The sequence below is a fragment of the Phymastichus coffea genome, unplaced genomic scaffold (assembly GCF_024137745.1).
Source record: "Phymastichus coffea isolate CEN01 unplaced genomic scaffold, Cenicafe_Pcof_1.1 PCOF00136, whole genome shotgun sequence".
Classification (NCBI taxonomy): domain Eukaryota; kingdom Metazoa; phylum Arthropoda; class Insecta; order Hymenoptera; family Eulophidae; genus Phymastichus; species Phymastichus coffea.
This window is the reverse complement of record NW_026706947.1, coordinates 80,418-102,272: the sequence shown is the minus strand read 5'-3', so window position 1 is coordinate 102,272 and position 21,855 is coordinate 80,418. Positions and strand designations below refer to the sequence as shown.

The 21,855-nt window shown below is 47.1% G+C and overlaps 2 protein-coding genes across 7 annotated transcripts in view; one reads left to right on the top strand and one right to left on the bottom strand.

Moving 5' to 3' along the window:
* Positions 1–21,855, top strand: part of LOC131671832 (paired box protein Pax-6-like) — a 114,406-nt gene that overhangs the window by 86,135 nt on the left and 6,416 nt on the right. The window lies entirely within an intron of this gene.
* On the bottom strand, positions 8,865–10,755 carry LOC131671834 (uncharacterized). The gene is made up of 3 exons (XM_058948585.1): positions 10,715–10,755; positions 9,666–10,319; positions 8,865–9,550 (listed from the first exon to the last, which is right to left on the bottom strand). Exons 1-3 carry the CDS (start codon positions 10,718–10,720, stop codon positions 9,002–9,004), a joined length of 1,209 nt encoding a protein of 402 aa, XP_058804568.1. The 5' UTR covers positions 10,721–10,755; the 3' UTR covers positions 8,865–9,001.

The window sequence follows — 21,855 nt, the reverse complement described above, 5'->3', positions numbered from 1 at the left end:
CGGAGGGCCAGCGAGTGAAATCAGCGCAATCGTCAACGACGCAGAACCCGATTCGGCATCGAGAGAACGGACGTGGCTTTCTTTCTTCTCCGCGCGAGGGTCGGCCGGCTCGCTCGTTTATTCGTATTCCAGTCGCGGCGCGGGAGGGAGGAACAATCGAATATGCTAACTGTTGCGGTGGCTCAAGCGCACGCACGGGCCCTCGGGGCCGGATTAGCCGTCTGGCTGTTTATAGGATAACCCACGATCCTCGCACGCCCGATTCGACTCTCCATCGCCCTTCTACGCTTTCGTTCTCGCTCTCCTCCTTTCATTTTTATCAATTGTATATTTCGAAGGGAATAAAATAAAAAAATTTATGTTTAACGTTCAACAGGGCGTTGAGCTTTCGGTTGTTTAAATTGTTCTTTATCAGTCTAGTGGGAAATGCAGTTGTCTAGTAATGGTTTTTATTCATTTTATTTAATTAATGACATTTAAAAAGTTACTCGCATCTTTATTCAAAGTTCAAATAACGCGTATTTTTCAATTTGGGAATTTTCATCTCGCAAAATAATGACGAAGCATATTTCGAACAGCTATTTAGTTTGAATATAATGAACGAATCACAGCTATCTCCATATCAACACTGAAAAATAACCATGCGCAAAATGCGTCCAGCAAGAAAAAAAAAAAGAACACAGAGGCATCATTCTCGCGCAAGCTCGTCGAGTTAGCGTATGGCGCTCGCGTTTGTATAGCAGTAGACGCCTACGGGGGCTTCTTCTCTTGCCAGCGAGGAGGGTGAGCCCACGCGCCGCAAAGCCAAGCGAAAGCAGATTATGCCGCAATCATCGCGCAACTCGATCCGCCCCCGGCTATCCCGCGGCGCATAAGCGGAGCCCAAATTCTAAACTTCTTTCGGCAGTTTAGATCGCGCGCGAGTTATTGCCTCGCCCGACCGCCATGCTGTTTCCTCCTCTCTCTTGCCGATTGATTCCGTCGCCCGACGAAACTTTGTTCAACGAGGAGCGCTTGAAGCTTAGATTTTTTTGACTTCTATGGTTTTGTTAAAAACGCAATGGACATTCAAATAGAAAGGCGAATGATAAATAACCCGATCCCGTGCGATTTCTTCGCGTCTACCGATTCGCTAAGCGAAGCATGAGCGAACAGTTGCAAAGGGAGAGAGGAAAGAGATAACGCGACGACAAGTCCGTTATAAAGCAAAAAGCTCGCATTATAAAATTCCATAACACGGTGCGTTTAATCTTCGGCAGTAATATCACTGGCCATACACGCGAGGAAAAGAAGCCGATGGGATTCCCTCGAGGCCTGCCGCGCCACGGAAAGTTTCTCTCCTCAAAGTATTCGAGCTCTCTTGCGAACTCGATAAAAGAATCCCCCCTTTGTTCGGCGTAGAAAAATCGCATCGAGTGAGAGGAGAAAAATCTCGCGCGAGGGCAAGAGAAGAAGAAGAAGAAGAAGAAGAAGAAGCAGAAAAAAAAAACAAAAAGTTGCATCGCGCATATGCGTTATTGAAACAGGAAGTCTCGAGCGCACCGCGCGCAAGAAAGGAAGAGCAAAAAACAATGGGAAGAAAGCCCTCCTTGGGCAAAAAGAAGGGAAAAAGCATGCCTGCACAATGCGCGTGCACCCCCGCGACGACGAGCCGCAGGAGTCGCGAGTCATTGTCACGTACGTTAAAGCACACAGCGAGGGTATTTTTTTTTCCTCTTTCCTTTTCCGCCCTTTATGCCGATCACCGGGCAAACGAGGAGACGAACTGTCGCTCGCGTGTACTTTTTCTTTTTTTTATCAGTATGGGGCTGGTCCTTTTGTCGCGATGCTCTTTTCGAGGACTGTCTCTCGCGCGAGTTGTTTCTCTATCTCTCGGTTGCTTTCCAAGTTATGCCACAGTTTCGACTGATTCTTCGATGGCAGAGCAAAAGATTAGAATCTTTTGATGCCGACTTCCACAATAATATTTGCAGAGCGGAATATATTTTCACATTATTCAAAAACTATACTCCGAGAATCCGTCGAACTGCTAATCATTTTGATCTACTCGATAGGAGTACCTAAATATAGTGAATATTGTAAATAAATTAAAGACAGCTCTAGTACACTTGATGTTACGTCTGGCTTTTTATCAAGATCATCTCCATTTAAGAACTTTATTGTACAGTGAGCGCGTACCATAATCTAAGAATGAGCCAGCATAAAATAATAAGCAGGAATGCGGAGGAAAAGTAAAATGAACGCGTGATCAAGGAAAACCGTACACTCCGCCTACGCGGTACGCATAGCATGTGCGCTGAAGCATGCGCATCTCGAGTTACGCGTGCATCGCGCGAAGCTCCTTGGGGGCCGTATACGCGATATCGTCTGGGTGCCACCTACTTTGCGATGCCGCCCCCTTCCTTGCGGCAGACTTTTCTTCTCCTTACGACGACCACCCGGACAGCGCGATAAAGAAATCGAGACAATGCGAGCTTGGGTTTCCGCGAGGTGTGAAAAATCAGCGCGACCGCACGAGAGACGAGCTCAAGGCGAACCACCTGCTCTCTCTCTTCTTTTGCGCGGCTCTCCCGAGACTGCGTTGCCAAAGAGCTGCCCCGACGCGAACGCACGAGTGCGCGGCGTCGGATGATTCACACGCGAATATGACGGTTGGCAGTGTGTCGCGCGCCCGTGCCAAATCGGGAGGCTCGGCGTATCGCGAAGATCCCCGCGTTGGTGCCGCCGACAAAACCGCCAACGATGTCACAACAACAAAGTGCCCAATGGGACGCGGCGCACGCAAGACTAAACCGCAAAAACAGGAGGGTCCTTAGTGCGCGCGAGCGCGAGAGCCCATTTTCTCGATATCTTGGGATCTACGTCGCGGCGGCGTCGACTCACAGCCCGCCCGATAATTACCGACAGATAAGGAGCGCGCGGCATATACATGCGATGTACTTTTACATCGGATACGCTCGCAGGTCAGTGAGCTGTCGTCGGGACTCAGCGTCACGCGCGTCGCGCCGAGCTTATCGGCTTCGTCAATCGCGACCTCCCCGCGCTCTCCGGTTACCATCGCGATCTGTCGCTCTCGCGGTCGCAGGTTGCCAACCAAGATCCAAACCGGGATAAAAACGCACAAGCGCGCGGGGTGCGCACGACGCGAACTTGCGCGCGCGTATCTTTTGAAAATCGCTAGGGCTCGTGCGTTTAGCGCAGGCTGACGCGTTGCGGGCTTTTACTACTCGGCGCAAGTTTGCGGATCACGATGACTGACAGACGCATCGATCGCGCTAATTTCGTTTCTTTTGTTGCCTGATTGCGTGTCATTTGCATTTGACGGAGTATGAAAATCGAACGGTTACACTTGATTGACGTGCGCATACAAATTCGCATGGATAAAAATGATTTTGTTGTTTTTTTTTACCCCCCGGAGTTTAACGAAAGAGGAAGTTATCAACAGACCACCGAGAAAAAAAGCGTTGACATTTCTCTCCCTAAATCCATCAATTCTATCGAAACAAACGAGAAAAAAAAATCGTCGGAACAAACCAAAGCATATCGACGGGAAATTCATCAAACAAAGCTGTGCAAAAAAAAGCAGATTCGAATCAGTGCGAGCTTTCGTGTATGTGTGTACGGGGGTATTAATATTTCCGAACGAAAAGGCAGGCCGGCGGCGGCGAACGCAAACTTGTAGGCTTGTCATGTACAGCCAATCGCAACCGCGATTTTCCGTTTGTTTCCGATACACATGTATATCTGCTCTCTCCCTCTCTCTCTCTCTCTCTCTCGCTGTGTCCGAGGATGTAGCAATATGAGCATTTATCGGTGCCGATATCCATATACAGCCCAAAACCTCGTATATAATCGGCTTTGTGCGCGCGCTGCATGTGCATGCATATATATATATATACATATATCTACAGCAACGCCCAAAAACGAAATCGTTTGCGCTTTGTGCATATTGGCCGCGCGTGAGCGCGATCATTTTCCCCCGGATTAGTTCTTCTTCGCTGTGCTCTTTGTTCGGCGCGCTCGTTCGCGCTTTTTTTTCCCCTGGCTCCTTTTCAAATTTGCGCTTTCGAGCTGTGCCTTTTTGCTGTTGTTTTTTTTCTTTTTAAACGATTAATTCGGATTCGCTCGTCGCTAGCCGCGATACGCGCTTTTCTCGCGTATCTTTTTGACGGTCGACCACGTGTATGAAGAATAATTTGGAGAATCGCGCGCTCCCCGCGGGAAATCCGTCGTTCGTCGCGGACGCACGACCGAGGAAGAGTAACGTGGCAAGCAAAACGATCCTCGCCGACAAAACCAGCCATGATCGAGCCCGTTAGCACTCGGCAAAGTATTCTCTTGCAATTTAATGACAAGCACGCGTCTTGAGTCAAGAGAGAAAATATCGCACGCCTGCGGTTTACCGATCGGCATGCTCCGGCCCCTCGGCGAAAAGTGTCATTCTCTCTCTGTCTCGCTCCGCGTGCGGTGCGCCAGTTCGTTCAAAGTATATTGAACGCACTTTCGAGATCGAATTACGCGCGCCTGCCTGCCTGCCTGCCTGCCTGCCTGCATAATCGCGAATTCCTTGAATTATCCTTGGCCGGTTCTTTTAATTGGACGCCGCTGCGAAACCTGTCGGATCGCTGTTGGTTGACCTGGCGAGCACGTGGCACTTTGCCGACTAGCAACGGCGATGACTTCCAGCTAAAGATTGTATAGGCAACGCAGTTGGAATAATCAATCGCATCCAAAGTAAGCGAGCGCTGAAAGTCAAGACGCGACGGGATTATAATCGAGAAGAACGATTCTTCACGCCACCGTCGATGCTCCAACGACATAATCAAGCACATCCGATCGCTCACAATACGTATACACAGAGAGCGGGAGACCCCTCGGATATACGCACGACACAAAGGCAAAGCATCTCCTTCGTTTCCTATTGTTTCGTCACCCTCTCTTTCTCTCTATCTCTCTCTCTCTCTCTCGCGAGCGTACATCGCATAATGGATGCCGAAACGTCGAAGCATCGACGGCGTAGACGTCGGCGTAGGAAAGGAGGGCTGTGAGAGAAAAATGACTTCCTTTTTTTCCCCCCGTCGTCACACCGCCCCGATGTTTTTTTTCTCTACGCACGCGCGCATCGAGTGCTCTCGAGCAGGTGCCGATACGAGAAGGCAAAGGTCGGACGTTGAGTTGTGCCTTTCCTATCCATTGCCAATCGACCTCTCAAAGTGTATCTCTCTCAATTGGAATTTGCGAATGGTAAATTTTACGACCTCCATTGCAAAATCCGCGTCGGCTTTTTTAATTCCAAATATGCTAATCACAGGACAACAAAGCCACCAATTTTTCAGCCACTTTATGTTATTCGAGTACGAATGTCGAATAATAGTCTTACCCTCGGTAATAACAAAGGGTAATTTCTCCTACCTCCGTGTAGCAGAGCGTTCGATTCCCAGCAGCTCGCCTTACCTGCGTCGATGGGGGAGAGAAGCGACTTGCTCGCTGGCTGACGGCCTCCCGCTATTTTCTTAATCTCGATCGGCCGAGCAGCCAACAAAACGCGTATAAACAACGGGAGATCAAAAAGGTCCACGGCACCCTGTGGACTTGGCACATGTGCGTCGCCCCGACGCTATGAAAGTGCAATGGATTTTTGCACTCACACCAGGACTGCTACTAGGTACGCGCGATTGCAGTGGATTTGGAGTGGTGTCAGGTTTAATCAGTCGAAATATTGCTGTCCTCCCGAAATCTTATTTTATAGCTATTATAACATCATTTCTTGTGGTAGACGGATTAATTATTAATGCAATGTTTGGCTAAAATTGTTTCATCAGAAATTAGTAGCGATATAGTTTTAACTCGAGAATAGCTACAATTTACATCATGGTATATTAGAAATGCTGTACCAGTAATCTGTTGGACACGTATTTAATGAATTCAATTGATAAAATGCAGTTTTCGCAATCGCAGAAACTAGAAGAAATCGTTTATTCATCACGAAATTCCCATTGAATTGTAAGAACTCGCAAATGAAAATGAACAAATACATGAGAATAAAGTTGTTGAAGTACGTAGCCATTTAAAGGTCAGTGCCGCATGTGGTTGCGTATCACGCAGCGATTCCCAAGAGAACAATCGCGCGCGAATAACTTTCTCGTTGCTACATCGGCGTTCAGCGTAAAACGCTTGCCCAGCCTCCACTTTTGTGTCGCGCGAATAACGAAACGATGCTTGATATTGACACAACAGCCAGTGTCGTGTTTTGTTTCTCAAGTTTTTTTATGCACATGCGTGAGGCGCCGCGAAAAAAATCGATAGCTGACATTAGAGCAAATCCACTTTGGCGTACCACTCATCGTTCTACCATTTAGCTTCTGCTTTTAATTGAACAATAAATTATTATGTATCCAATTGGTTAGTGTTTCAGTTTAAAAGTGAACCAACTAATTCAACATTTAATTATAACAGTTAATGCTAAGGTTAAAAGTACGTGAGTTTATCGAAATTAATTAAGAAATTATGTTACGAGATACTCGAGCATTCACGCGTACTACCGACGACAGATGCTCGGCCTTGCGTATTTTGAATTTCCAATTTTTCTCCGAGTCCGACATACGAGACTTCCGCTCGCACACGTATACACCGGCCGCGCATCCCGCAACCCTCGGATTTTTATCTGGTCTAAAATTACCTTCTCGTATCTTCGAGGCTACATTGTCTCGGCTAGACGGATGAGTTAGCTTCGTTATATTTTCATACAATTAGCACGTTCAGTAGGCGCTGCACACAATGCGTTCGGACAATTTCGATTTTGATCTCGACACGTTGTACGCACCACTGAGCCAATGTGTTTTAATGTTTTTTCAATGCTAATTAATCGTGTGCACGCAGGTGTCGATTGTCCTGGACGATTGTGAAGCGCACGTCAAAACAAATAATCTCGGTCGCGTGTTTTTATAACAATAAATTCTGGAGCCAAGATCAAGGGGATCGGCGAGCAATAAACATTAAACGACGCGCCAATTTAGTCGGCACAAACACGGGGCTTGTTTTCGGAAACGAAAGTTTTCAACCCTCCGCGTCTTCCGTGGCTACGGCTGCGGCTCTCCCTATTGGCCGGCGGCAGCTGCGCGTACTCTACCCCCGCTCTCTTCGCCAAAATCCTTCTCCCTTTTTGCACGATATTAATTTTTCCGGAAGTTGCTCCATCTCTCTACTCATTTTCTTTCTCCCTCGGCCAAATTTCCTTTGATTCGATTTTTCTCTCTTTTTGTTTCTTATAAGCTGCGATCGCTTTTTTCGCGGTAATTGACCGAAGAAATTGCGATAAAAGATTAGTAAAAGTGAACTGATGAGAATCGCGGTAATGAGATTGAATCGATTGCTATCTCATTATCATTTTCTTTTTCCTTTTATATTATTTTACTTTCGAGTACGTAGACGTAACGAAGCGATAATTATGTGGCGCGAAATAAAGGCTTTTTATATTATTCTACCTGATTTCATCGGATAACAAAGGATACAACCGTTCAACGTTGAAATAAATTAATTTTGATGAAATGGAACGACAACAATTTGATAATTTTATCGCGCCGGCCAACATTTAATTACACTAAATTGCGTGTTTTATTTGTCTGTCGACCAACGAATGCTTAAAATGAACTTAGCGAGCAGGTTACACACTAATAAGAGCTCTGAAGCTAGGCAGCTGGCCAATGAGCTGGAAAATCTCGTTAACTAATCGCAGAAACTAAACCATCAGTCGCAACTGGCACTCGATCCTCTATACAAAGTGGAACACGAAAGGTGTGCGCAATAGTGGTGAGGCTGTAAGTTGTCGTGGGCCGCGCCGGCCTCGAAGGAACAAGTCCGAAAAAAAGCACGAAGAGCAAAACGAGGCGCCAAGTTTGAGGCGGAAATAGCGCACGGGCCTGCAGTCGAAAACTTGGCAGAGCGGAAGCGCGTTATGCGCGGCCGGTCAGCTATAACAAGCCCCCGATTTAATTGGTAGCTCTCTGAGTCGCGCTCAGATTTCATTATGCCGCTCGATTGGTCGAGCGTCCAGTTCCTCCCTCCCTCTCGCTCGCCGAGCGAATATTGCGCGCCAAGTTTCTCTGGCTTTGATGTCCGTTTAGCGCGTTATGGGGAATACGCAAAGCACGAGAGCACGCCTATACCTCGGATGACTTTTCTAATTATGTCGCGTTGATCCAATGGATTATACCGTCTCTCTCTCCCTGCTGGTCCGTCTTGTTCTGGCGTCAATGGCCGGATAATCGCGTAAATGTTCAAGGTTGTGTGCCACTTTAAAATCTTTGTCCAGAGTTGTCGGGATGTTGTCAGTGAACGCGAGACGGCGCCCCCGCGACAATCGCCATGGAAATGGGGAAGCCTTAGGAAGCCCTTTTCTTATGCGGCTGCATATCCCCGATATTTAATTCCCGTGAATTCCGCGGTCGCGTTCATCGCCTTGTTGCGGCACGCACGTACGAGCGCGCGATTTTCTGCGTCGCAATTTCATAAACGATACCTGTATAGCGGTTCGTTACGGTTTCACGTTGTACTGTTTCGCGCAAAAGCTTTTGATAATGCTACGTATTCGTATCGACAGTACGCTGTTTTATTGAAATCTTGCTTTCTTTACAGTCAGGAGCGATACAAATGGATAAAGTGATATTCGGTTGAAACCACTTTGTCGAACATTACCAACGGTAGCTGTTGCTCGAGGATATATTAATCAAATAAATATTGCTTTAGTCGCGTGGCAATTTATCCGTATTTATCGTATTTTCATTGTTCATTAGATATCTCATCAAAGCTCGTTCAAAGGATCTAGTTTCATATGAAACACACACTTCCAATTAAGATATTGTGAATATTGTTTTATTTGAGAGTTAATGTACAGAATATACAGAGACGCCAGAAAGAGAGCCAAAGAATTCTCACAGCACGTAGTCTCTTTTCCGACACGACGAGCTCCTCGAGCGCTCCAAAATCCAATTTCGTTGACCGCTCAAGGATTAATAGCGAGAATGAACCTATCGTCAACGGGAGTGGCGACCTGAGCAGACGCTCCATAGGTATTCGTAACGGTGGTATAGCTGGAGCTCAATGGCACAACCCTGGCTGGGTTGTCCAGTTGGTATTGCACCTGAGCGAGAGGCTTAATATCAACTTTAGGTGCGGGAGCTATGAGTTTCTGCGGCCTAGCTTCAGCCTGGATCGTCAGCCTGTTCTCTGTCAGAGGAACGACCGGAGCTACAGCTTGGACTTGAAGGTTGCCGGGCGTAGCCTCGAGCTTCTGCAGAGGAGCGTAAGCGTAGACTGGTCCACGGAGTGGCTCGACGTTCTCGGCGCGAATCTTGGCGAAGTAAGCCATTGCTTCGAGGTCCTGGCGGCTCACGTAGCGGACGCGCTGAAGTCGTCCGTCCGGAAGCGCCACGTAGTACTCGCCGCTCTCTTGTGGCTGTTGCTGCTGTTTCTGGTTGCGCTGCTGGTTGCGCGGCTCGTCGATGTCACCTTCTACCTCGTCCAGCTCGTTTGCCGATTTCACTTGCTCGATCTGTAAAGTAAGAAGAAGACATCAGTGATACGCGAGTTTTGGCAAACGAAGTGGAAACAAAAGCTAGTTGATCGAAAGAGAAGTCCGGCGAACGACAAGCGAACAAAATAATCACTTCTGGTTCAGCCTCGGTGATGGGCTCGTCGATCTCAGTGGCAGTGGAATAGTCAGTGCTGGTTGGGTAATCCGATTGGCCGTACTGCTGCTGAGGTTGCAACGGGACACCGTATGAGTTCTGGGGCTGCTGTTGCTGCCTAGCTGACGGTGCTCCATAAGCTTGCTGAGCTGCCGGTGCTGGCTCGCCGTATCCCTGTTGAAGCTGTTGCGACACCGGTTCGCCATATCCCAGCTGAGGTTGCTCCTGTTGCTTAGCGAATTGCGCACTTCTGAATCTCGAGGGCAAATTCTGACGCGGCGACGGGCCCTGTCCTGCGGCTGCGCCGTACTGCTGCTCGGGTTGTTGGGCTGGAGGTCCGTACTGTTGCTGAGGTGGCGAAGGTGGCCCGTACTGTTGCTGTGGTTGCTGAGGTGGTCCGTATTGTTGACGAGGTTGCTGCTGTCTTTGAGGGAGAGCACGTTGACGTTCGGGCAGATTGAAAGTTGGACCGTCGGGCCTCCAGCCGCTAGGTGGGTATGGTCCCGATGCCGAGGAATCTGGATATGGACCCGAAGAAGCATCTTGCGGTTGGCCGAAGAAATACTGCTTTTGGCGGTTGGATGGCGGCTCGGCGAATGCCACTGCCGCGACAAGGGCGAGACTTAGGAACACCTATAATTTGTTATGGATGAGGTGTTAAAGATTGTGCAAAATACAAACTTGATGAATGTAGGATGACACTTTGATGCGAAGCTGCCAGAAATAGTTCAAACAACATTGAAAATAAGATTTAATACTCAAAATGCTATCGATTGCGTAACAAGAAATCCTAAGTAAAAAACTTGTCGGTTATTCCACCCGAATATTCTTAAATCCGAAAAACCAGTCGTTTAAAGAAAGTTTAGATCTGAAATTTCACTTAAAATCACTCCAACTTCTCAGCACAGACAGGCGTGATAGAAGCACGTTGGCACTGTACACGCAAGACGTATAAAAATCGAAAGCGAATTCGCGATGACGAAAACGGATGGGAAAAGTCCGTTAACGCAATTGCGTGTGTTCGATACCTTCATGACTATGTTGGATCGTTGGTGTACACGGTGCAACGCTGTCGAGGCAACTGATTGCCGAACGTCTCGACTGGCTGGATTATATATACTTGTGCAGGCCGCGCGCTGGCGAGGCGCGCCTCGAATGCGTAAACGCCACCGTAAAGCATCTGCCCAGACGGAGCTCTCTGCTCGATCGGCATTGGCCTCGTAAGAAAGAACGACCACCCGAAAACAAAATCGTCAAGAAATTCACATTCGCCAGAAGATTTCATTCATTAGTAAATACCCGAGAAAGAGCGAGAGTGCTTTCGTGTGTTTGCGTACCGACGAATTTGGCCGATTCGTCAGGCTACGAGGAGCTGCTTAAGGATTCCGTCAACACAATGCCGCCTTGGACATATCTCGCTTGATGTGTGGGAGGAACTTTAAACGACTGTTGCATTCGCTGAGCCTCATATAATTCAACTGTTTTTTGTTTGCTTAAATAAATAATGGATTTTATTTTGCATGTATTCAAGATTTGGTTTCAAGTGTTTTTAGATAATTTGTTAATAGCATTTGTAATTCTATTTTTATATCTTATTCAATGTTGACATAAGCAAATCAATGGGTTTGAAGAACACGGAACCAAACTGATTTGTATAATCAAAGTGGACCGAACAGAATAAGAGAATCCACATGGCATTGTTGGCAGTGTACATATTGATAAGACCTTGAACAGGATAATCTCTAAAAAGACTTCTAAGTGCAATCTTTTTCAATTCAATGTCAAATCATCACAAAGGAAAGTGTGTTCATTGTCGAATCATTGGGTGGAATTCAATTATTTCGTACCGAACGCAAGATTCGAAGAGCTGGCGAATTCTTAAGTACGAAACATCTCTGTGTGAAGAAAAAACATAAGGGCGATATGAATGTCAATAAGCCGCAGCAACTTGTGTGCCACTAAGACCAAGTCGCTGATATAATCAAGAGATAAATTTGCAAATCGTATCATCACATAAAAGGAACGCGCTCGGCGTGACAATAAACGAAACGGCCGAGCGATTGCAATCTCTCTTCTATCCATTGACATTGTGATTCGCGACGGCCTGCGATTACGTATGGGTAATTTTTAGCCTTTCTTCGAGTGCATCACACACACACACACACACACACACACACACACACACACACACACACACAGGGTCGAGAATCATAAGCACGTTAAAAAGATTACATTCGAGTCGCGTCGTGCTTCGCTTCATAATACGTGGCAATTCGCTATTAACAAGCCCGAGAGCATATGTATACAACTTGCCCCGGGGCGCTTTTGTGATCGGTAAACTACACCCTTGAGACTGTCGTGCTACTTTTTTCTACAGAATTTGAGTCTCTTAATCGACTAGTACATTTTTTTCAATTGCAAATCAGTTAATCAAGATTTTTGTAAAGTCCTTATTTACTTTCAAAACTTGTGTTACTATTCTTATTACTTTGTTCATCTGACAAATCGTTCGAGATTAACTTTTCTAATTCTGTATAAAAATGTATAGCGCTTACGACGAGAAGCTGAAATGTTTAGGTAGAATAACGCAGAGGGTGCTTCGTATGAAATATTACCTTTTACAAAGATAATTGAAAGTGGCATTTGAGTAGGGAAAGATTATTTCGTTTGTGATATTACGACATATACTTCAAACTTATGCATTTACGTGCTATAAAAACTTCAGCTACACTCATTGAGTAATGGCTTGGTTGAGTACAATTGCAAATGATAGATGATAAAATTCGCTAATGACCTCCCGTACGGACGATTCCTTTGGATAAAATAATTAAGGCTGGGCACGTGTGAGCGTTGTAAAATATCGCGATCAGGGCCGAGTCTAAGGTGATGATCGTTACAGAATTTCTGATGAAGCTGATCATCCGTTGGTGGCCTGACGCCATTAACCTTTCCGCGCGCGCACGAGAATAGATCGGCTAAAATAAAATCAAACTTTGACCCTTCCAACTTCTCCTGAAGTTCATGGTGCTTTCATTCATCGATAAACTCTGTTTCCAAAAACTTCAAGGGTTGTGCGTGAAGCCATTTGGGAAAGATTTGAGATATTGAGCATTTGAAAGCGCAATAACACAGAATCGACATTGGAACTCGGTTGACCATTTTACAATTTGAAGATTATAATTATTTGTTTAGTCATTTAAAAAAATCAGATTTTGCTGCATATCGTGACGAAGTGAAAAATGTGCTTAATATTTTTATCGTCTGTCACTGTAGCATCATCTAGTAAATATTAATGTCGCGACCCGATTGTAAGCGTGTCATTCGTGAATCATCAACGAAAATATAATTCGCATTAGTCAATGCAATCCTAACCATCCGAAACTGACAAATTGACACGACCAGATCGAAGCATTGTATTAGAAAAGAAATAAATGCCTCTATTGAATTGACGCTGATTTAATTTGAATCGTCAATGCGGACTGTGAGAAAAGTTTCCATTACACTTGAACTGCTTTCTGCCGCCAAGTGACACACGAGTCCAGAATAATAACAATCAATTGTCATATCGAGCAGGTACTTGTTATGTCATGCGACATTTTATCGAAGGGCAATCGCGATTTCTCAGAACATTGCGCAGCAGGATTGTAAACAAGCGAGTCGCGAATCAAATAAATGGACTCCTCATTTGAATAAAGCCAGCGAAATGACAGCGTGTCGAGTCAACATTTCAACAGTATGAGTCTTAAATCGAAAAGTCCGCGATAGGAGAAAAAGAAGTGTGCACCGATGAAAATTGGGAAAAGACGCAGTAGCTCGAGGCACATATCTCAAAAGAGGCTCTGCCTCGTATAGATATATACGTATATATATGTATAGAGAGAAGGAGGTGGGGGGGAGAGGGAAGCGGCAGAAAGAGCAAAGTGTCGGGACGACGCAAAGCGAGCGAATAGTTTCTTCCGGTCCGTCGGAGGAGAAGTTTGCGGCGTCGGCGTCGGCGTCTCGAAATATATATACATACATACATCGCAGCTTCGGGAATATACTACACGCATACAGCAGTAGCGCCGGCAGCTCGGCGTACGTGAGCTGGCGCAAGCGCGAGGGCTGTGTGCGCGCACGGCAAAGCACATTACTCACACTCAAATGACTCCATTTCAATATCGGGCCGAGGGACAAAAGAAGGGCGAGATCTCTCTCTCTCTCTCTCTCTCTCTCTCTCTCTCTCTCTCTCTCTCCCTCCTGCGTTTGCATTTGCCACGCGCGCGCAGCCAGCTCTCTCTCTTTTTGATCTCATGCCTAGCTACCAACCAAGAGAGAACGTTTTTTTGCCTTTCTTGTTGTTTTTTTCCTACCCTATTTTTGTCTCTGTCTCTCGCGCGCAACCCCCTCGCGCACAGTAGCGCTAAACTGCCTCGGCGTTGCATTGTCGCTGCAAGGGTGCGCGATTTTTCGGCTCGCTATCGATGATTTCTTTTCTCGCCCGGGCGTTCCCTTACTTTCGGCGAAACCTGCCCGCTGCCGGTTTCGTTCGATCTAATTTATCGGTTGTCGCGCGTCACGCGACTACTTTAATGCGTAAACGCGTTGATTTACGTAGTTGATATAGTAGTTATTCCTTGGATTAAAACTTATGACGGAGTATAATCGGCGACTGTCAGCTGGGAAGCAATTGGAAACAAATGGTCGAACGTTCGAGTGGCATTGAAAAGAGGGGCGAGCGTGGGAGTGAGAGGGTGAGAGGGGGCACTTGTGAGGATTCTTCGCGCAGTACATCGTCTGTATATAAGCTGAAAACAAGATATAGAGAGAAATAGCTCTTTAGCTATTGCTGGCTGGAGTCGGGTGTAGTACGAGTAAACTGGATTAATCGTCTATGAAGGGGCTAAAACAGCTCCGGCTTTAAGCTCCCGGCCACTCGCATACGCATCCCTCTGGGGAATTCGGCCCTTACACAGTCTTTAGCTTTGTACAACACGCGCTTATAATCTACGTACAAATGCTCGCCTTTTCCATTCGATACTCGCGGAAAGCTCATAACGATCGCTATTGTACTCTCGGGAGATCGATCTCGCGTCCTCTTTCGTTTCCAACAACCTAATATGCTTGTATACGAGAAAATCATCGCAGATTATGGATTTTTTTTTCGCGGGATGGGCTTTTCATTAACGTGGTTATACGCTTGGATTACAGTATTGCTTTGATCTAATCGATCGAACCGCATTTATTGGATGTATCCTTCGAATTGGAAACGTAATTGTCGAGATTCTTGACTTTTCGTTGCCATTTAGAAAGTTCGGAATCCCACGCGATCGCGCTAAACTGTAAATTATAGCTGTGGAGAAACGAAGGCAACGTGCCAAACTCGTCTCGATTAGAAGCAACGTAAATACGCGAAAGCATCGCGCTGCGAACGAAGCATCAAGTAAAATCGAGCAAACGGCTAGCCGGCACCGCGCAAATAACGAACGAATACCCGCGAAAGTTCAAGGCGCGCTGCCGAAGCAGTATCCGACGAAAATCCGGAAAAGCCCGCGCGGACGGGAATGAAAACGGCAAGGAGCGATCGAAATAGGCGCGCCGCGGCTGATGTCGTAATAGAGACTCTTTTGTCGCGGGCGCACGCGGCGACCCAGTAATTGTCGCTCGCCGCGCGTGATCCGCCTGCCGATCGCGTGCCGCTTTTTCGACCAACGGTCTCCTTCGCGTAGGAAAGAACGACAAGGAGAGAAAACGCACGCATCATCGCTGTCCGTTCCCGTCACTTCCACGTTATGCCACGAATGTAAGAAGAAAAAATTGATTTCATCCTCGGACTTCGACTCGTGCGCTGCTGCACGAGATAAATAATTGAATAATTAAAAAAAAAACATCGCGAAAAAACTCGCAGGGGCAGCTCTCGCTTGTAACTTTTTGTTCTGGCGGATGCGGGAGTGTGTAATGTAACGTCGCACGTCGGTCCCACGGGGCGAGCGCGAATTATTTGGCAACCAGTTGCTGGCACTGCTGCTGCTGCTGCTGCCTCGACGCCCCAATGAGGATGTGTACACCCGGAGAGTCACCGAGGGAGTCGTTGCGAAACGACCGTGTCGCGCGTTGATTATTATGTGTAAATGAGCGTGTCGACGCGATGACCTTCGGCTTCATCGGGCCTTCGATCCGAGACTCCTTGAGTCGGTCAACGCCCAATTATTTTTGATTTGTAAGCTTGGCGCTGCATTCCGGAACCGTAACTTTTCACACCGTGAATATTATCGAATAGCATAACCAGATTTACTCTAAATGGAAAAAAGAGGTGACAAAGCGTGCAGGCCGCAAATAAGCGCCGACAGAGTCCCGGGACTAGTACACTGTCAGTCAATGTTTGCGCACGTAACCAAGCGTGCGACGCTCCGTAGCGGCCTGCGCAAAGCTCAGCCGAGTTTGCTCTTGATATTAGCCGAACCTCAACTCGCTCACCCTCTCATTAATCACTTGGTCGCGTCGCCCTTTCGGCTCCCTTCTTTCTCTCTCTCCTCTCTATCTCTCTCTCTCTCTCTCTCTCTCTCTCTCTCTCTCTCTCTCTCTCTCTCTCTCTCTCTCTCTCTCTCGCTCTTATCCCGAAGCCCATTTTTGTTAAATAATTCGAGCAACTCTCTGCCAGTCAAAACTTGTAACCAAAAGCGAGTTGCAAAGTTGCTCGAGCATTCCGCGCCGACGAGTCGCATTAATAAGCCGCGAAATTCAGCAATAAATTACAAGAAAGTTTCGTTCTCTGCGCGTTCGCCTTTGTAAAGCCGACGCGAATTAAGCGAGAGAACAGCGTCTTAAGGAACCGGAAGGCGCAAGTTTCCTGTGCGCGTACTCCACTGCTACTCCTGCTCGCAGTGCAGGCAGCGAGAGGGCAAATCGCGGAGAGGAAAGTTTGGAAGTTTAAAGCGACGCCAGCGCGTACTTGCAAAGCCCAAACCCACCACCGAGGAAACACGAATGCGAGATAAGGATCGCGTGTTTTGACCAAATTAACGGGTATCTCGACAAGCCTTTTGTGCTCTAATGGGATTCGTTATTCGTATTGTTGCTTGTATTTCGTTTACTGCGAATGGCGTGTCATTCAGAATTCTATGACGGTGCAATCAATAAAAGGTACTTTTTATTTTTTAAAATGCGTCAACGAACTACTGTCGCGACGTAGATGATAAACAGCTGACGATCAGTTGAAAAATTAAAATTCGCACCGCCGGCGATTCCCAACGAGAGCAGAACGAAAAGTATGCCGACTGGAAATAGGAGGTTATGATTTTGGCGGAGCTCGCGCGCGTGCCGTGGCTCAAGAGGCCGGAAGTAATCGTGCGCGCGATTCGCCAACTTGTTGTGTAGAGCTACACGTAGACTCAGCGGCGGGCGAGAGTTCCTCGCGGCGCGCAAGGGCGCCTCCCGAGACGTGGCTTTGCGAGCTGGTGCCCAGTTCGCGCCCTCGGGCTCGTTTCTCGCGTTGACTTTTGCGCGCGTGCAGCTTTCCGATAGAGAGACAACCGGGGACAAACGTCTCGTCGAAAAACCACGTTAGCGAATTTCGTTTTTCCTTTTTCTTTCGGATTCAAGTGGATATTTAAGCCCCCCCCCCCCCCCCCCCCCCATCGATTCTCGGCGGTTCGCTTGCACGGCGAAGCTCCGCGCTGGGAAGGTCGGCTCGCGGCATCCATTCGATTGAGTCGCGCATAAGCAGATTTGTCGACGCGAAGCTCGCTCGAGCGTTTGTTGGCAAAAAGGATTGGCGAGAGAGAGAGAGAGAGAGAGAAAGAGAGTAAAGCGATTCGAATTGAAACGCAAGAGAGCGTCTCGCGCTAAAGCGTTTAAACGAGGAAACCGAAGACTAACGGAAAGTAGAAATGAATGTTTTCTTTAGGGACGTCAGTCTCGCTTATGAATTCCAACGCGCTCTTTTTAATTGCACAGTTCGCAGAGACGCCTGGAGTCGATTTAATCCATCGCGCGTGAAATTAATAGGATATTTTTCTACCTCCGCGAGCTAATACACGCTATATATTTTCAGCTCGCTGCGCGGATGCGCTCCCTCCCGCGCGTGCATTTCGTCCGATTGCAGAGTCCGTCGGTCCGATTCAGCCCCGCGAAACTCGCGCGCCATATCTTCTCTCTTTATTAATTGAATCGTAGCCCGCGATAGCTGCGCGATTAATCACGCTCAGTCACGACTCAGCGCTCGAGCGCTTCGTGGATATTTTGGCGGCGATGCGATTTACCACTCGAAATCATCGCTCTCTCTCTCTCTCTCTCTCTCCCGCGCCGTTTGGCTGCGCACAGGGATCGCGCGTCTACCTCGCGGCTGCTTTCCAAGCTTTTCATCGGTACGCGCGTCGGATCTATCTTGCAATTGAACACAAACGCGGGGTCTTTTCCCTGTAGTACCTAAAGTTGACCTACACAATGGCTTCTCATTAGCCAAGTGTCAGAAAGCAGTCATGAATACATGTATCTGTGTAAGAACGAGGTGTCGCTGCTAAATCCACACCCTGCTCCAGCAGATCGTGCCCAATGACAGCCGAGGCAATGGCCGCTGCGCGATACCTGATGGGGTCGCCAGTCAGAGAGCAGTTGCGCATCGCCAGTTGTTGTCTCGATTTAAAAAGCAGCGAGGGGCAGATACACACATGTATACATACAGACGCGTTATGGCGACCGAGGGGTGTATAGGCACTTTCACGCTTCTCCTTTTTTGTCAAACTAGGCATCACGGATCGCGGCCATTATGTGTCATTAGCAGCTTCCTGTTTGCTAGACCCGGCCTTTTTTTTCCTCGGGGACACAGACGAATAAGCGCCGAATTTCTCTCGAGTGGCTACAAATGTGCGACTGTCACGGGGCTGGATCAGAGTATGAATGAATTGCTCGTTTTGTAATGTATATCACGGTTCGCCTCGGTATTACGACGATTGTCATTTGAATAATGAATGCGTCAATGTGACTCTTGAGTTATCAAGAATATTGGGGCGTTTTCGAGCTACGTTGGAGAACGGTTTAAACATACACGCTAAAAATTATAATGGTTACTTTCTCTCAGTCCGCTCGAGCTCTTTTTGATTTATTAAAACATGTAAGCTACTCGACTTGAAGAGCGAGCCACTTTGCAGAAATTTTCACCACGGAGAACATTTGTAATTGTAATAGCATTCGCTTGCGCCGGCATAAAAGAAGTGTAAAGGCCTAAATCACTCGAACAAGCTGAAATCCCGCGCTAAATCACGGGAGTCAGCGCTGTAATCCGCGTGAAATTCAGACCGCCATCGTACAAACTCCGCGCGCGCTCTCGCAGTCCCCATTCCGCTCGCCTGACATCTGTATCATCGCGCATCTGCCGCGAACTGGAACTGGCACCGCTCTGCCCTTTATTTTTTTTCCGTTCGAGGAGTCACTGCCGATTTTATGGACTAACACGAGGCGATTACATGCCTCTTCTTTCGTGTTTTTTCTCTTTCTTTCTTTCTTTCGGTGCTGTCGAGGGAGAGGTGCGTGCCGAGTGATTTGTAAAGCACACGTAAGCACCACGATGCTTGATAATCAATACCCAAAGCAATAATTTTTTTTATACGCAGCTTGCGCGCGAGAATCGACTTTCACCCCCATCGATTTGCCGTGGCGGAGAAATGTAATAATAGCGCTTTAGTCTGAGAGAGAGAGAGAGAGAGAGAGAGAGAGACATAAGGTCAGGAATATCGGCGCGAGTGGCGACGAAGCAATCAAACGCCATTGTCGTCGAAGAGCTGCCTGCCTGCCGTCGCTCACAATGCACTCACCTCAAGAGGGAGATTTCACGTTTAGCTAAGTGCGCTCTCGCGGCAGTTCCATTATTAATGTTAATAAAGACCCGGGCTGCTGCTGCTACTACTCTCCGACGATACTATTATACTCCGTCAACTGACTTTTCTATCGTCTTTTTGTTTTTCATTTCTTCTTCACGTTTGTCCTTTGCCGCGACAAATTTTCACGCAAGAGCGTGAAATTCAAAGAGTATATCGTGGTTGAGCTACTCGTTTTTTAGTATTCTCTTGGATCACAAATAAGCTTTATCGCGGCGAGATGAAACTACCATATTATCTTTCCATTCGATCAAAAGCAAGCTTGAACGATGCAGAATTGGCAGTTATACAAAGATTCGCAATAACTTGCTTTATTGAGCAAAAGCTGACAACAATGTGCCGACAACAAATAAAAGGGCACACGCGACCTACCCGCGTGGCCAAATGTCAAAAAGGCCACTTAAAAAGCAGAAACCTCAAGCTCGCATTACTCTTAACGAACTACATACGTATCGCCTCACTCGAACCAAAAAAAAAAAAAAAAAAGAGAGAGAGAGAGAGAGAACCCCGGAACAATGAGCGCACACGCACGCACTTGTAGATAAACGCCGAACTATTTCACACGCATGAGCGAACAACTTGTTCCAGTTGTTTTTAAAACGCTGCCGTTTCGCGACAATATCAACGTCATTTCTCCCGGCTTGAATCCGCGCGGCTCGTATCGTCGTCTACGAGCACGGCTGCAGGGCAATATTTTTCGGGCGCGACTCGTCGGAGGCAGCTTATAATAATCATTAAAATATCACGCTGCAAAAACGGAAGTGCGAAAGAGGCGCATAATGGCACGCTCGAGATCGCCAATAACTCCTCGTTATTGTTTTCCCATTTTTTTGCTCTCTCTCTCTTTCTCTCTGCACTTCATAATCGGCGAGTGCTGCTCCCTTGCTAGCAATGCAACCCTTTGCATTGTTTCTCGGGGCTCTCGACTCGCGCGCCTCGAGTACGCGTCGTTATTTCTTCTCTCTCTCTCTCTCTCCCGATATACGCGCGCCCATGCCTGCCCGACCGTTTAACTTTTACATTGTCGAGCGCCAAATGAGCGACTCTGTTAAAGAGAACGACGACGACGGTCATTTAGACGCGAGCATTATTTCACGTTTTGTTTGCGATCTCTCTTTTTTTATTTTTCTGGTTTTTTTTAAATACGCTACTCAGTGTACGACTTTGCATGTCGGTGAATTATACAATTTCTTTCAATTTGACTAGCTCAACCCTGCATTATTTAGTCCGTTAGTTCGTTCAAGCTATCGTCGATAGAGCCGAACTCTTAATAAGTTACCCATTACTTCCATTCACGCATATTCAGATCACAGTCGTATGTGCCGTTTTTACTTTTCCTTAAAACTTTTCTATCGGCTTATTCTCTTTTAATACATAAAGCTTCAATTTCAACTACAAATTACTTTGCTTTTATTGTGTTTTTCATCTAGAACCAATTGCACTGTCGATTAAATACCATATCCTGAATTTTTTCACACCAAGTATATTTCATTTGCATTGCTCAAAGATATTTAATCCGGGTTCGAAGGTTAAGGTGAGACAGTCTTAAAGTATGCGTAGACGTGGTACAATTCAATCCGTCAACAGCAAAACAGTATCATCAAGCATTTGTTAAGAAGCTAATTTCAAATTGAAAGTAATGATTGCCAGTGAAATTTATATATTAATAAGCAAATGGCGAAAAAGGAGCTCCCACTCATTCTTTAGAAAGTACTTAAAGGAAAACAACACTCCCTCTTCGTTATCATGCTTTCATCATCTCCCAACTACATATAGCATCGAAAATTCGTCGTCGTCGTCGTCGTCGTCGTCGTCGTCGTCGTCGTCGTCGGTTCCTGGGCAGGGGGGGGCAGCGAAAACTGCGCTTTTCGAGCGTGTGCAGCAGGCAGCGGCTCCGCCATCACGCTCGAGCGAACTCGCGCCGCGGTTGGTGGATGTAACGAGGGCGAGCCCCCCGCTAGTGCGCGCAACCCCGCGTCAAAGGGGGAGGAGGGGATTATTACGACGTGGGGCCGCCGGCGAAAGCTATCTCTCTATCTCTCTCTCTCTCTCTCTCTCTGTAAGCATCCCTGTATGTTATGAACAATCTTTCAAGATTTTTTTTTCCAAAGGCCACTGCAAGGACACACGTCACCGGCGTGCGGTTTCGGAATGCATTTGGTCCAAACAACTGTTCGACCGGCCCACGTATGCAGAATACCTAACGAGTCGGGCAGATAACACTGAATAAACACTGCGGCGGATCGTACGCGAACAATGCCTAGCGGAATAAATGGCTTTCCAATCCGTTTGCGAGCCTACATGCTCGTAGCCGC

What these genes read in the sequence shown, in the direction of transcription:
- LOC131671834 (XM_058948585.1), bottom strand. An exon ending in TCACCGAGGCTGAACCAGAA is followed by an intron (nt 9,551 to 9,665) that starts GTGATTATTTTG and finishes CTTACTTTACAG; the next exon opens with ATCGAGCAAGTGAAATCGGC.